General features: G+C 41.1%; 1 protein-coding gene across 28 annotated transcripts in view; it reads left to right on the plus strand.

The window, feature by feature from the left end:
* Window positions 1–15,847, plus strand: part of ANK2 (ankyrin 2) — a 367,179-nt gene extending 351,332 nt beyond the window's left edge. For 15 of the 28 annotated variants that reach the window (XM_062620856.1, XM_062620858.1, XM_062620853.1 and 12 more), the window contains 10 exons: window positions 874–948; window positions 2,654–2,785; window positions 3,310–3,456; window positions 4,770–5,061; window positions 7,416–7,707; window positions 9,432–9,524; window positions 9,997–10,080; window positions 10,300–10,464; window positions 11,758–11,940; window positions 13,591–15,847. In XM_062620856.1, coding sequence (XP_062476840.1) covers window positions 874–948; window positions 2,654–2,785; window positions 3,310–3,456; window positions 4,770–5,061; window positions 7,416–7,707; window positions 9,432–9,524; window positions 9,997–10,080; window positions 10,300–10,464; window positions 11,758–11,940; window positions 13,591–13,605 — 1,478 coding nt within the window. In that variant the 3' untranslated portion in view covers window positions 13,606–15,847. The remainder of the gene's footprint in view (window positions 1–873; window positions 949–2,653; window positions 2,786–3,309; window positions 3,457–4,769; window positions 5,062–7,415; window positions 7,708–9,431; window positions 9,525–9,996; window positions 10,081–10,299; window positions 10,465–11,757; window positions 11,941–13,590) is intronic. The other 13 variants (XM_062620867.1, XM_062620875.1, XM_062620879.1 and 10 more) reach the window with 1 other exon arrangement.
* The last annotated feature ends 504 nt before the right edge of the window (window positions 15,848–16,351 follow it).

Below are 16,351 nucleotides of genomic sequence, written 5' to 3' on the forward strand. Positions count from 1 at the left end.
TATCTCAAGAAAAATCTGTGTCACTAGTAACTTTAGTATGAATTTTCTGGCATTTGCGTTTTCTCTCGCTGCTTGTGTACTACTACTGAGTAGCCATAATGGAAATCAGCAGGTAAAAAGAAACATGCATATGTCTTTAATGCAAAGCAATTTTTTCATCTGAGATATTGCCATCCAGGTGTGCTTTCAGGGAAAATCAAAACTAAAATTCTGCCATCCTCTAAGTAGCTTCGGAGATGGGATGAACGGTCTGAAAGCAATGAAGACAGGTGAACAAACGTCCTATTTTTCCTTGCCTTCATTGTAAATATTGTGTATCATGACCCTGTTGAAAACATCACTGACACTTAAGTTACTGATATCTCAAATACAAACCATAATATTAAGTGCCATATGGGCTCTTTGAACAAAGCTTCCCCTAAGATGGAAAGAACAGAATTAGAAGCACTGGTCCAAATTAATTTGTCAACCTTGGTATTCACTAAGGAGGCATGGAAAATCACAGCTCTTGACTTAAAGTCCTCAATGTGCTGCTAGAGTGAAGTTTTAGAATAAAATGCATGGCCAAAATAGGCACACCAGTCACTTCAGTCCTTGTTTAAACTTTCTCACGAAAGCCTGATTTTCAAATAGAAAATGTGGATGGTCCTGTGCTTTTTGAAAGATCAAGCTTTCATTGTTTTGTTTTTGTTGGTTTTGCTTTTCTTTGGTAAACCTGGGTATTTACAGTCCCCACCTGAGTTACCAGTTTTAATAGCCTCGCCCCATTTAGCGGTTAGAAAAGAAATGGCACTTTCCCTTCTTGGGCTATATCACCTATGGAAATGTTTTTCAACTTGTAAAAGGTAACTTCTGGTTCTCTTCGACCTTTAGATCAACAGGATGATCAGGACAGGATGGAGGAAAGACTGGCCCACATTGCTGATCATCTTGGATTCAGCTGGACAGGTGAAATGCATGTCATCCAGAAAGGAGTGAAGCATTCCTCACTGTTTTCATGTTTCTTTCAGATGATTTCCTGATTATCTAAAGATATTTGATAGAGATATTTCAGTAGTTTACTGTCTTCTGGGTACTAAGATTTCTATAGCCTTTTAGGTCGGAACTTGGATGCGGAGACAAGGCCTCTGCTCTTGCTGCATCTCCATGGAGACAGGAGAGAGAGTTGGCATATGTTCCTCTCCTTTTCCTTGTGAAATGCAACATGTCTGGCTAGAAGATAAATGAATACAGGAACAAACATTATGTGTGTTCTGGGACTCCTGAGCTGGAAGGCCACTATAGGGATAAATTACATGAGCTTCTTTTCTACAGAACTGTCCTGAAGAAAAACGGATAAAAAGGGTCTTATTTGTGGCAATTGCTTTAACATTGTGGATCAAATAGGTCTGAATCAGTTAACAGGACTGGGTACGAGCGAAAGTAGCACAGAGTGAAATGCAGGTATCTGTGGCTGAAAACTGGCTCAAAATTGTTTACAAAGAAAAGGAGTCAGGCAGAAATCTCAGCACCATGTCAAATGGTGCAATCCAAAAAAAAAATTGCTACAAAACCCATTAAATTGGGTCGACAGTGTTCTGTATCTATCCCTAGACTGGTCCCGTGCTCTTGGAAAGAAGTGAGGTTGTAGGAGTTAAAGATGAGTTGTGTTACAGTGAAAAGAACGATAACAAAGATTGTACTCTATACTGTTTTTTTTACTCTCAAGTGTAGTTGCTGTATGTTTGTTGAAATTTACAGTTACACCAGTTTACTAGTCAGCCTGGAGATGAGGTTGTCCATGCTTTGAGGTTAGGGTTCCTTCCTCCCTGTTAAAATGTGATACCCTCCAAAATGAAGTCCATGCCCCTGTAGTGATGACAGTGGAATAAAATAGGAATTCTTCTTTTTGAAAGCAGCAGAAATCCAGAGACCAGCGAATAACAGTAGGATTCTCACAAATTCTCCATGGTTTTGACTCATCCGATGACCTTTCTCAGCAAGCAGTGGCAGGAAGCTGGTCCTGGTTTCAGATACAGTAAAGATGCTACAGACTATTAAAACATTTCTCTTTTGTGGACTGCAGTCTGAGGCTGTGCTATGTCAGAAAGACATCGGTTATTCTCAGTTTTGTATTTTCAGTTTCCTTTATTCAACTGTTGTAGACATTGCTTTAAATGAAACAAGTCCAGCGGAGTAGTAGTACTATGTTTTAATATAGCCCTACTACAAAATGGCATTATGAAAAGTGAAAACCTCTGCTTAGATTTCGATGATGCCTTCTAAAATATTCAATACTGCAGAGGATAGAATCTGCTGAGCAGGGTGCTCATCTAGAAATATTTTTATCTGCTTGTGTGCTATTTCTGCAACTGTGCTATTTGACTGCTCATCACTGCTAAATATGGTCAATGACAGTGTGTGCCTCTCAGAACTAGGAACGATAGGCAGAAAAAATAAAAGCTCACATAGATTTCTAGGTGTAAGCATTTCTGTCTTCGTCATGAACTTACTGTTGAACCATGCCTCTAAATATAACACAAGGTACACAGAAGCAAAGACAATCTGGTTTTGGAGAAGTCTGTAATCTACTTTGCTGACGATGGCTGTAAAATAGATTGAAGGCAGGGAGAAAAGAATAAGGCATCTTTACAGAGGTGGATTTCTTTTTCAGAGCTAGCGAGAGAATTGGATTTCACTGAGGAGCAAATTCACCAGATCCGAATTGAAAATCCAAATTCGCTTCAAGACCAGAGCCACGCTCTCCTCAAATACTGGCTCGAAAGGGATGGGAAGCATGCGACAGGTTTGTTTCCTCTTACAGTCCATATAACTGTCTTCTATTTGCTAGTTGAGGTGACGGATGCTCATTACAATCACAAAAAGAGAATTTGGGTAAAATGTTGGCTGTAGAAAGAATGATCACAGGTTATACTTAAGATTTTTTTTTTTTAAAGCTTCTCTGTGTAACATGGCACAACATAGGGTTCTCAGAGAAATAGATCAAACTTCTTTATTTGAGGGTGAGGCAGAACATCCTATAACAAAGAAAGAGTGGAAAAACAGATGCCTCTTTTTTCTTAACTGGAAAATGTTTGGGGAAACTATAAACAAACTGATTACAGGAAGAGACAAAATGAGTGGTAATTTTTATAGTCAGCCCTTTGGTTCATTTTAGATTTTATGCAGTAATGCTTCTAAATGCATCTGTATTTTATACGTGATACTATGTTGGTCAGTATCCTATATGTGTCCTCCCTGTGGAAAACAGAAGGGAGAGAGCTTGTGAAATTCTTAACTTGGCTACACGGTGTCATTCTAATGCCACAGATACCAATCTCACCCAATGTCTTACAAAAATCAACCGCATGGATATTGTTCACCTCATGGAGACCAGCGGCATTGACTCCAGGCAGGTCCACAGCACTTGCACATATGTGGAAATGGAGCAAACAATAGGATTGGACCACAGCGAAGGTAAAGGTCTCCCTATCCAGGCTGCCTGGATCATCTCACCTGAGTATTAGCTTCTGTTCTGAAATATTTGACTAGGAGAATCCATTAGCTCTTACAACTGAACGCTAGGATCCCATTTTGCTAGCACAGATAATGGGGATGAACGGAACCATGATGTTGCTTTAGTTGCTATTTCATGGGGTATAAGATCTCTCCATCAGGCGATTCTTTCAAAGCATATAAAGGAATTTTGTCAGAAACTACAGCAAATCCCAGTGCCTGGTTTGTTGAGTTTTTTTCTCATATTAGTACTTTAATGAAAGTTATGAAGCTTCATTAGGATTGAACTGTAATTTGAAGAAGGAAAACTTTGGAGAAATCTTTGAATTCAAGTATTCAGGATATTGTAATTTTGCTATGATGCTGTTGGATTTTTTCAGTTTCCAAGTCCAGTAAATTTGAGCAATGGTTGCAAACTAAATAAACACCTCCAGATTGCATGAAAGACAATTCTCTTTTCTGGAGGTGATCTTTTTACATCCTTAACATTGAAGGACTAGCTTAGTAAAGTATTAAGACAGCTGTGAACATCCCATCTTGAAGAGAGTGCAGGAATAGAAGTTTACTTGCTATAATTAGCATTCTAATATTACAACCAGTTACTTTTAGAATGTATACCTCTGTTTCCAACCCAAATTCAGTACAATCTTTTCCCACAAGCTCTTTGTCAGAGTTCAGTAGGTTCCTCGTGAATGTGCCTAATAAGGAAAAACAAAATCCCAAGCTTGTGACCCATGGAACAGAAATGCAGATGTTATTGTACATTTTTTTCACAATGAGAGCCCTTGCTTTGAGATTAGGGGTTGGGGTGGGTGTTTATATGCTTTCAAGCACGTAAATGAGTGAGTTTTTGCACCTAGTCCTATGTGAATATCTTTGTCCATACCTGAGTAGTTATTTTTTCCCATAAGCAGATCAATAAGGGGGTGGAGGTTGTGGGGTTGGGATATGTGTAACTAAAGCCTATCGTACTGAGCTGGGAAAAACCTGTTATGAATCTTCTTGCATACTTTGAGGGTTTTAAGATTACTGACTCTAGGTAAATTTCTGTGTGATTTGCCTTTTGCCTGTTACTGAAAAGATTCATTATTTGGCAATAGCAGTGGTAATCCAGTGTTCCTTCAGCTACTTACAGAGGTTCCCACTCCAGATGTTTAAAAATTTCAGGCAGTGTGTTCCATCCAGGGATTTAAAATGTGCATGGAGAACATGAAGGACTTTCTGCTTTCTAGTAAGACTTGTAATTACATTTGTCATCTCTCTTTTTCTTAAAGGGTTTTCTGCACTGCAAGAAGAAGTATACAGTTTGAGACATAAGCGAGAAGATGACCACAGAATATCTAAAGACAGTAAAGACAGTGAGCCAAGTGAACACCCTCCTCTTGTCTCTGAGGAAGATGTGTCTGTCAGTTATTCTCCTTTTCAAGACAGCACTCCCAGGAGTGAGGCAGAAGTATCAATGGCCGAGCTCCTGAGACAAGCACATAAGGAACAAGTCGAAGCTGAATTCTCAGGGAAACCCCAAAATGTGCCAGAAAAAACGTCTGCTTCACCACAGGAATATTTGTAAGTGTCAAAAGACCAGAAGGAAACCACGATGGAATAGGTTCTTTCTTTTCTGTGTAATAAGGGGATTTTGCAGTTTTCTTTGAAACAATGAACACACTAGAATTCTCCTCCAATTGCATGCACCTGTTTGTTAGTTCCTACTGCAGGTTAAGGAGGAAACCTTAAGGATTAGGCAGGTCAGTCTGTCATTGTGCAAACAAAACTATGATCCAGTCTGGTACACATGAAAGAAGAGAGATGTAATGTAGAAGTGTTCGGGGGTATTTGCCAACCATATAGATTTCTCACATGTTAGACGGCAAGCTGTGGTAAACTGAATGGAATTAGCACTACAGAGAGGAGCCTTCCTTTAACTTCAGGATGGCTTTTTCACTCCAGGCAAAAATTTTCCAACTTAATTGTTACTTACAAAACTCAGAATCACATATTAGGAACTAGATTTTTAGAAGTAAATTGCAAATGGCCAAATGAACAGATATGGGGTTTTATACAGAGAAGGCAAAAGCACTTAAGGGAGCAACACACAATGAAGTATAGATTTAGAAGACCTGCACAACAAAGCCTTGAATTCTGATCTGGGGCTGTCAGTGGCGTCAGTTTCATTTGGAAAGGAACTTGAAAAGGCTCATGTTTCTTTCTTCCCACTGTCCCTAGTCACATGCTGATAAATAGGCTAGCATATTACCAAAGATCCCCTTCCAAAAAATGAGGTTCCTGTGAGTGATTAGCTTTGATGTAGAGACACAGGTCCAAGAGTTCCAAGTGCAGCTGAGTCCAGCAAGTGGTCTTTGGGGGAATTCTTTTGCTTGCGATATGCTTTACACACAGGAGCAAGTGTGAGAGGTGGAAAGCAGAGTATAAGGTGGAGGACTTACATTGCACTGATAGGGAAAAATACCAATATTTCTGAGGATTTTCCATGAGGAAATTAATGTTTCTGAGGAATAGAGAATACATTTGAGACACTGCTGCACACACTAAATGAGCATAGTGATATCAGGAATATCGCTCCCCTTCATATCTAGTGTGAACTAGGAGGAAAACAGGACTGGAAATTTAAATAACTCGTAAGGAATTATACTACTATTATTCCTACCAAGAGAAACTATATAAAAATACATATAATCTGGTGAATGGGATAAAAAAAAAAGAAAGCTGGAGCAATACTGTTTAATGTATACTACAATGAAGTTGTCGTACTTTAGAATATAATTGTTTCAAGGGCAGTAGGCAGGGGAGCACAGCAAATTGTCAAAACCCAACTCGTATCAGATAAAAAGCCATTTATGTGCAAGTTATTCTGTACGTGTTGTTACTGCTGTTGTCTACTTGTGGGATTGGTTATGGAGAAAGGAATCTGGACTCCTACTATTAAAATGTAACAATTTTCTCAGTTAATTTTTAGGACGAGCATGGGGGAAGAAGCAAGAATGCTGACACCGGTTCAGTAGCCTCTCGAAAGTTTCAGAAGGGAAAGATTTAATTTTTGCAGGCTGGCTTTTTTTTCAGGCTGTAATCCCACCATTTTTTAAATAGTTGTCTTTTTAGTCTTTTCAACAATATACATGAAAAGGGAAAAATCCCCTCAGAAGAAGATCCTGGGTGGTGAAGCAGGTAATATTGTCATGACTGGTGCAAATTAGATGTGACTTTCCAAGCTACTGCTGGAGTTATGAGGTTACTTGATGAAACTCAGTTGGATGAGAGGTATCTTAGTATTGGAAGTGGCTGTTAATTACTCATATGCAACAGGAAAATACTGCATGTACATCTGCTTTGATAGATGTCTTATCTTTCTGTATGTTTGGTAGTGACATGTGTTATAATTTGTTTAAATAACTTGTGGTATCATTCAAATCGTAGCAATGTTAAACAATGAAAATAACTTTGCAAACAAAGTAAGATTCTCTACCAAATTTCTGTTGGGTAAGGCTCTGAAACTCTATGTAAAGGTCAGTCTCTCCTCACCTGCAGCTGTATAGCTTGAAATTAATGGAGTAGTTCCTTCATATCCATCTGTAGCCATCCAGTCACTTTCCTTCTGGAAATAACAGGTGATACGTAGGTTTTGGAGGACAGGAGCAACAGCAAAGCTCACATAAATACTTTATGGAGACCAAGTTTATGAGTGCAGCATTTGGACATCCAGTTGGAGATTTTCTCTGGTGGGAAGACAAAAAGGACTCCTAGCCTGATTGCTCTGGAGTTACTGCCAAGGAGTACTGATTATTTCTAGACTTTGCTAGAAAACAGGCACATAACAATATGGAATTGGCACAAAATGGGCCTTAATTTATGGCAACTGGTAAGCACCGCATGGTAGTAACTTCCCTCTAACCTGCAATTTGCAGCATCACGACTCCGGGAACAGAGTGGTCCACAGCACCAGTAACTGGAAATGCAGCAGGCGAGAAATCCACCCGCTTCGGCATGTTGAAGGAAGAGAGAAAGAAGCTGTCCTCACAGTCCCTGCTGTCTGCTCAGAGAGGTGACTCGCCCATCATCCGAGAGCCTGAGGACACTCAGCTCTGCCAGGTTGCAGAGCTCCTCTCTCCGAGGAGATCTAGTCTAGTGATAGTAGAGTCAACTGATGAACAGACAGAGCAGTTTGGAAAAGGCTATGAAGAGGAATCCTTAGAAAAGGTAAACGATGGGTCTGCTTTCACAGAATTGACACACATGAACAAACTTTATGTCTCGCTCATTCCTTAAGATGAGACTGTTCTGAATTGTTCTAATTAATCCCCAACTGCAACTGAGTCTTTTCTCCTTGCCTCTGTGGTTCTGTGTTAGCTGTAGTCAGTTGTATAAAGTCAGTTGTTTTCAAAGCTGAAGCAAGCCACATATCCTAAATTCAGACAGGCTGAAATTTCAGTTCTGCTATCTTTATTGTTCTTTTGTCTGTGACAGTTATGTCCGTGCATGTGAGAGAGAATTAGTGTAAGTCACAGGTGCAGAAACAAACTGTGTACAAATAGATGGTGAAAATGAGGTGTAGCAAGTTACAAAGGAATAAGGTTAAAAGCCTATGAAGACAGGCATGACTAGCCCAGAGCAGCATGAAGAATGACGTGAAAAATACTGTAAAGTTAGTGAGGTGGAAAAGAGGTACACTGCAGAATACTAAGGATGTACCAGAAGAAAAGAACTTGAGAATGATGTTTAGGTAGTGTGCAGGCAGTAAGGAGAAATGGAGACGGGAGATGGAAGAGAATTAAAAAAACTATGGGAGGTAGGTTATCAGTTGCGTAAGACAAAGGAACCTTATGGCAGTGTTGGGAGAGAAAATGTCAGAGGCAAGGAAACAGCAACTGGCTTTTAGTAGGGAATGTAAATGACTTGGCAGATATAGGTCTAAGAATAAACAGCTCGCTTTTGCCGGTTGGAAGCGGAAGAAAAGGAGAAGGCATAATCGGGCAGATGAGTTTATCAGTGAAGTTGGAGCAGAGGCAACACAGTTATACTTTAACTGAAATTGTTCCTGTTGTGATATGCACCTAGAAACTAGCTCTTCTTTCTTTACCGTTTGTATTGCCAAATGTACCGCCTCTAGAATGAAGAGTTTCAGAGCTCTGCCTCTGGGATCGCAGAAAAAGGTTCAATATAAGATGTGTGCGATAACTCAGACTTTGAAAGATTAGTTATGTTGGGACTTGGTAGGATGGCTCCTGTAGGAAAAGGTGCCCTCAAAAATAATGGACTTCTTGTTCCCTTCAGTTCTTTTATTAAAGTAAACCAACAACCACTGAAAAGAAGCACCTTCCTCCCGCACCTTATTTATTTTCGCCTGGGTGCTTGTGTACTATTGACAGTTCGCAAATAGTTCTTTTCAGGTTCTCTTTGCCTTCTGGCCTCTTCCTTTAAATAGCTAAATCCTCCCTAAGCAGGAAAGAGAACAACTTCAATGCTCATTACTAATTTTTCTTGATCTTTCCAGTGCTGGGGCTGTTGTCCTGTAGTTCAAACTGGTTAGTCCTGCTGTCTATCTGCTTCACTCTCTACCTCCTGGTAGAGAGAATTAAAAGGCTTTCCTATAATTTTCTGTGTAAGTAATACAGAAACTGTACATGATACGTTTGAATTCCAGAGCTAGTGTTAGTAGTATCTTCCAGTCCCCTGAAGTGCAGTGATGTCATGCTGCAACTTTCAGGCTTGTCCCTGGCAACCTTAAGAGCACTAAGAGAGTCCCATAGAATTAGTACCACAAAGTTTCATCCTTTTTTTTTTTTTCACTGTACTAACAAAGAGTTAATGCATAGTTGAGCGGCCAAAGCCTCCTGCCTCAAATCAAAGACAGTTTTAGATAAAAATGAGTCAGTACTCCTAGAACTGCGTACAACAGAGCACTGCTTCCATGCTTTCAATAGGAAATAGCCAAGGAGTTAGGGAGGCTGGAGACCAGCTCGGATGAGGATGAGATGATCACTACCAGGGTCGTTCGTCGCCGGGTGATTATTCAGGTACTGACTGTTGGACGACTGCATGAGCCAATGGTGACTGGGCCCTGGTGACACCTTTAGGTCTGCTGCTGGGACAGCCACTTGGCTGATACTGCATCTGACACTGGAACACTTCCAACTACTGCATGGGCTTCGGATAAGCCATTCTGATACCTTTTCTTGAAGGAAGGATTACAGTAATGCTGCTAACCTAATGCTGAATTATGTTAGATTCCTCAGTTGGAGGCAGATGGAGGCTTCTCAGCCCCACACATGACACTGTAGGCTAGCATATATTTGCCCAGCCACTACAGCACTGCTTTTCTTTGCATGCCTTTCTAAGTATTTATTTGCAGAACAACTGTTTTTTCTAACATTTTTCAGTAATTTTTGGTTTTCCATTCTTGAACCGATTAACTGATTTTGACAGTGCTTATTTAAACTTACCCACATGAAGGCTTCACTTCATAAAGCTTTGTTCTTTGTTGTACAGGCTGATGGTATGCCTGAAATGCCACCAGAAACAGTCACAGAAGAGCAATACACAGATGAACATGGCCACACGGTGGTAAAGAAGGTATTGTCAGTTGCACCCCTTGCTACCTTCTTACTGTCCAAGATCCACAGTCACGGCAAAATTGTAAGAGTAGAGCATGGAAGGAACAAGAATTTCTCTTTGTGAGAGATTGCAATGTGTTAAGAGTTGGCTTGACTCACAAGATCATTTAGCATTACAATTAAGAGGAAGAATGGTTTTGTTAAGTCTTTTGGGACAAAGCTCTACTTCCTTCTTTAGGTCACGAGAAAGATCATCCGGCGATACGTCTCTCCAGATGGCACAGAAAAAGAGGAAGTTGTAATGCAAGGAGTGCCACAGAAACCCATTGCCATCGAAGAAGGAGATGGCTATTCCAAAGTCGTAAAACGGGTCGTGCTGAAGAGCGACAGCGAACAATCAGAGGTCAGATCTCATGCTTTCCTCATGATGATACAAAGCAGCATAAACACCCCTTGCTTGCATTAAAACAAACACTGAGGTTTGAATGGTACTTGAAAAACCATTCTTGCAGATGGAAAGGCCTCCAAAGACAGACGGAGAAAGGTGGGGGTGGGAAAGTAGAAAGATGAACGAGGACATGGATTGTGCCGTTTATGGGAAGTACAGAATTCATAAAGAAAACAGCTTCGTACTAAGATGACATATGGATAGAATGTGATTCTGTATTTGTTAGCATACATTTTACTTTAAGGAAAAGAGTAGCAAACATTGAAAGGAAATGATCAATGTTCTCCAGGTGTCCACAACTAAGCCTTTCTAAAACTAGACAGTTACATTAGGTTTCACGTTCTGATGTGTTCACTGCTTTGAAGAGGCAAAAAAAAAAGTATCGCTTACATGCAAACTCTTTGTAGAGCTAGGTCATTAAGAAGCAATGACGACAGGCAAAGGTAAGCACCTTTCACTTTGTCTTTCCCTGTCTTAGTTCACTGTGTAGCCCTACCAATATCTGGATGGACAGATGTAAGGTTGGAGGGCCAGAAGCTAGCCACTGGGCTTGCTTTTGGCAGGTCTGCAGTTGAAAATGGCAGGTAACGAGCGAATTTCATTCAAAATGCTAAGAACAGAATTGTGGTTCTCTTGCTAGAATTCATCCTCAGAGTTAACTCTTTAGGAGGAAGGTAACAAGAAAACAAAGTAATTCGGTTTTAGTTAGCTGGCTGTACCAGAAAATACAGTCTTTTTCATATGGAACCCATATACAGTAAGTCTGTATTTTGTCCAATAAAATCGTGTTTGTCACTTTCCCTACCATTCTGGTCTGGTTGCTTCTGTAAGAGCTCCTTGGCTTTACAAGTGTGACTTGTCTCTCAGAAGAATATCTTAATGTTAAGTATGGACCAATACTGCTAATTGGTATTACTTGCATGAACGCAGGGAGGCGTTGCAGGATGAGCTCCACTTATTACTTGGTGTAACTCCGTTGGCCTCAGCTGGTGAGCTGGTACAGTAGCCTGCAGTGTGGTGCAGGGTAGCCATATCCCAGAGCCATTCCTTCTGCCTCATAATGTCTCATTCTGGAGCTGTAAAGCAGGAAATGAAAGGTAGCATGCTGTTTTGATGCATACGTGTGGAAAGTGAGACGCTCCTATTGTTCTCTGTGGCCACAATCAAGAAGGAATGACAGAGTAGCCAAAAGCATTCTTAGCATTATGTCATTCACCTCCAGTATACTTCTGCTTTCTAACCTTACAGGTGACCATGTCTGAACCTGCTGTTTTGCCTACTGCCCCTGAGTTCCAGTCCAAGCCAGCAGAAGGCCGGAAGGTCAGCAAAGTCATCAAGAGTACTGTAGTTCAAGGCGAGAGGATGGAGAAACACCTGGGGGATGCCAGCCTAGCTCGTGATCTTCCGTCGGCCAAAGAGGACTTTGAAGAGGTAAAAATGCCTTTTAAATGTAAAGTATTAAATGAAGGGTCACAATGTACCTGGGCACTAATTCAACTGTGTCAAAAGTAGAGTTTAAATAGAAAACAGAATGTAAACTCAGTTATGCTCTGTTGTTATACTCAGCTGTATTATGAAGGGATTAGTATGTAAAGTGTGTGTGCAGGAAGGGAAGAAGCAAACACAACAGAATTAGATGTAAAACATTTTAAGAATCTTAAAAACCTGGGAGGCTTTCAGTGAAGGTGGAAATCATGGGTACAGTTACTGTTAAAGCACACGGACCGAAGTTTGGAAACTGAGAGAGTCAAGTCTGCGCTCTGGGTGAGTTGATGTATTTGTCTTCGATGGGAAGCAACAGTTAACAAGTAAAGTAGCACCTTTCCCAGTTTTCCTCTTTTTCTGGTCAGTGTAGGTGTTTCAGTAAAAGAAAAGGGGTATGGAATGAAGGTAGCATTTTCTACAAGGAACTGATAGTGCTTTGCTATATATCCATTTTGTTGTCCCTTTGAATAACGTGGAAGGTAGTGGAGATGAACTCGCCTCCAGACGAAAGGAAAATAGAAATAATTATTTTTTTTTTTTCTATTAGGTTGGTTTCTATGTACTGTATTTCTAGGAAAAGGAGACTCTTTATGGAAAACTGGTGTGGCTCCATGCCCTGCCTCTTCCATTTTGGTAGATTCAAGGCTCCAGAGCATCACCCATCATTTCCACATAAATCCACCTCAGTACTGCTAGTGCTGCAAGGTAGCAGCTTGAGGTGGTAGAAGGAAAGGCTATACATGAGACAGTATTTTCTGTGATAGGAAAAAGGTGACTGTAGTAGCTGTCACCAGTAGAGAGAAAGGATGAGTGTTGCGAGCACGGCACAGCATAGCATAGAGTAGGGCTACTTTGCAGCAGAAAGTACTGAGATGCCTTGGTACAAATACTAGTAAAATGAAACTAGCTTAGACAAGAAGCTCTGGTCTGATCAGTACATTTAAGAAATATTTGAAAGGATGCAAATGGCAGGCATGTGCTCCTAATGTTTATTTATTCATCATTTTCTCAGCATTCAACTGCACTACTGCAGATGAGTGCTATATGTTAGAAGATACATTAGGAAGAGCAATATAGCTTCTGTCTTAGGCTTTTGGGTTGTGTTTTAATGTGAGACTTATGTTTTCATTCGAGGCTTTGAGCTATGCAGGTAACCAAATGAAAGTCCAGCTCCCCACTTTGGTAGAGAAAGAAATCCTGAAAGAGGATGGATCAGTGATTAAAAGGTTTGGCTTGGCATGGTGTGGCATGTCAATGAAGTCTTCCTAGACCAGGATTAACAAACACATAACTAATAACTGGATTGATGGGTGTGTCTGAAGTGCAACCACTTACACCAGCAGACCAATGGCAAGGCAGAAGGGCAACCAGGGGCTGGCTGGTGCACCAATGGGACCACCCTCAGCCTTCTCCGTGTCCTATGACCCCTGCCCAGCTGCTCAATTTGTCTTGGCCTACGCTGCACTTCATCCTCTGTCTGACTTTCCTTCCCCACTCAAGTTTTTTGTTACATAGTGGCGGAGATGTGGTGGTGTGTACTCCTTCCTCCCTTCCTTTCCTTCTTCTCACACTTGTCTCCTTTATTCCATGCTTAAGGACAACACTCACTAAGTCCAGCATGCACAAGAGGAGTGTGATGAAGGATCAGGATGGCCAACATGTGCACATAGAAGAGCTGGAAGACACACCAGAAGCACTACCACAGGATGACCTCCAACAACACATCCAGCAGCTTCTCAGGCACCTCTGCAGAGAGGACCGCAAATAGGACAACTAAGAAGCTGCCACAACCCAGCCCTCCAGCCCTTTACACAGCATTCACCGTCATTATGTGCACACATCACAACCTACATCACTACCAGAAGACACAGTTACATCTACTTGTTTCTTGATAGAGACTTCTTTTTATTTTTTCCTTACCCCATTTTTCATTTCAGCATTTTGTTCAGTTTTTTGGTACACTGTAAGATGAGTTGTGACCAAAGAGCATTCTTCATCTAGGATCATTTTCCACTGAACCATCCTCGCTATGCTGTGCTGGGAGTTTGTTCACATTGCCACTTCCTGCTGCTTCTGCGTTGCCTTCCTGAAAGGACGTTTGTGTCCATGAAAGGACTTCACGCACAGGCCTCTTGAACAAACTATGTACATGCATAATCACCACAGCAGCTAACATGTAAACTCCCTGTATATAGTGACAGCACTTGGACTGGAGAAAGCACACTGCCGACCACTGCGAGTAGCATCACAGGTTACAAGCTCTGTTGATGCTGCCCATGAATGATTCACAACACAAACCTTAACATGATCGATGGCAAACGCAGATTTGCTGAGAAGGAAGCACTGCAGATCTACTGCATCCGCAAGACTTCCACTTTAGCTACTTAGTCTAGTGAAGGCTCTGAAAGCCAAGCTCAAAAACTGGAAGTTCAGCTGTTCCCCCAAAGCAACAGCTGACTATGGCCATTCATACTTCCAAGAGCTTTGGAAAGCCACTTAGACATTACCAGAAAGAGGAAAAAAAATTTAAAAAAACCGAAACACTCACTTAGGTAACCAACTCACTAGCAGCTATCTGTACAGCACACTTGTGTACGGGATTAACCTCTTTTAGATCTGGACATGTGGCAGGGTGTATTTAATAATCCCAACTGCTGTAGTTTCCTGTTCTCAGCACTGCTTTGCCAACCACACCACCTCATTGGTGGTATTTCCTGCACTGTAGGTACCTATGGGAGACAGACCTACCTACCGCACCAAGAGAGTAATTCAGTTTCCATGTTTTATTGAGATTGCCTCTTATCCAACACATGCATGTGGCATCAGAAGGGCAAGCCCAAACCCTCCCATAATCCTGTCAGCTTGTCAGCCCTCTTAGCACTGAGCGAGCAGTTTTTACCTTCTAACGTGGAGTTTTTTAACAAGGAAGTGCTCACAGTCCATAAGCTATTTTCTGTTCCTGTGTTGTTTTCTGTCTCTACATAGGCTATATATATTTCTAAACTAACTGACTGACAACCATGACAGCATGTCCACACTTTTATTTTCCTAAAAGGGAAAGTAGAATTCCAACACTGTGGGTGTTCTGCACCTTCATATGCAACAGAGGGAGCTCTGGAGTGTTGTAGCATGTGTACTGCACATACATATACCCAAACTGACCGTTTTTAAACAGCTTTTGAGTTTTTATTAGTATACACAAGACCCCAGTATAAGATACCCTCTCCTCTGAGAGTAATGCTTTCTCCAAGCCTATCTGACCTTCTACTGTTACATGGTCCTTTGGTTCCTTAATGACTCACTCAGTGCTCAGATCAAGGGCACTTCCTTGACAGTCACAATGCTGGAAGCCCCAGATCTTTCAGGAGTTCTGGCTCCCTTCAGGCCAACCTGCCCAAGGTGCCACATAGGAGGAAAGCTAAATTAATACAATAAAACATTTCAGCAGCCAAACCAACCGAGACCCCTGATGAAACATTCCCCACCGCATCACGGCTTCCTTTCTGACCGAGATAGCACAGGATGGTCTTCAAGGACGGGGCTCTAAAGAAATGCATTTCTGTTGTGTTCTTTGCGGTGCAGATGATGTTCTGTGTAACAACATAATGGTTATTCACCTCTTATTTTGATTTTTTGCTGTGTTATCAGAGAACTTGGATACTGTGAGAAGAAGTGAATTTTAAGTTGAGAAATCAGCATCTTGTTCCCATGGTGATAACACTAATTGAATATATCTATGAGGGCATGTATTAGTTAAAAATTAAAAGAAAAATACAACACGAACAATACATAGCTGCAATGTGTACAATGGCTGATTTAACTAAATAAACATGTACAAGTGTTCAATGTAGAACGCCTCACTCTCCTTCACTGCCAGCACAGCGGAAACAACAGCTCCCATTTGGATACCTTACCCAAATTATCACTGTTACAGTTCCTCTGTATATTTGTTTCTGCTATTCAGCACCAACCGCTAAGTGTCCATCTTTGCAACAGTCAGACACCCTTTGAAAAACTAGTAACAGCAATTAAAAAGTATGTACCTTGCCTTGTTATCTAGTTATTTTATTGTGCCTTAAATGCTGGAGTTTTCCCTCAAACATGGCCCAGACAGTTCATTACAGTCACTTAGTTTCTCAACCCGAGGAAGGAGAAGGAAGAAAAGGGCATGGTGGAATTATGCCACATCTTAAATCTGCCACGTGTAACATCCTTTTAATGCACAGAAAAGTCTCTTTTTTTTTGCCAGTTGAAGCTTATCCAGTCTGCACAATCACTGCAGCACTGTGGCTAACATAATAGCTCACATTGCCCCAGTCTCCCCCCTCTGCTACTTACTCACACATGCTCACTCCAC

The sequence above is a fragment of the Pezoporus occidentalis genome, unplaced genomic scaffold, assembly GCF_034315485.1.
Source record: "Pezoporus occidentalis ecotype Australia unplaced genomic scaffold, CSIRO_AGI_Poc_V1 ctg224, whole genome shotgun sequence".
In the NCBI taxonomy this organism is placed as follows: Eukaryota; Metazoa; Chordata; class Aves; order Psittaciformes; family Psittacidae; genus Pezoporus; species Pezoporus occidentalis.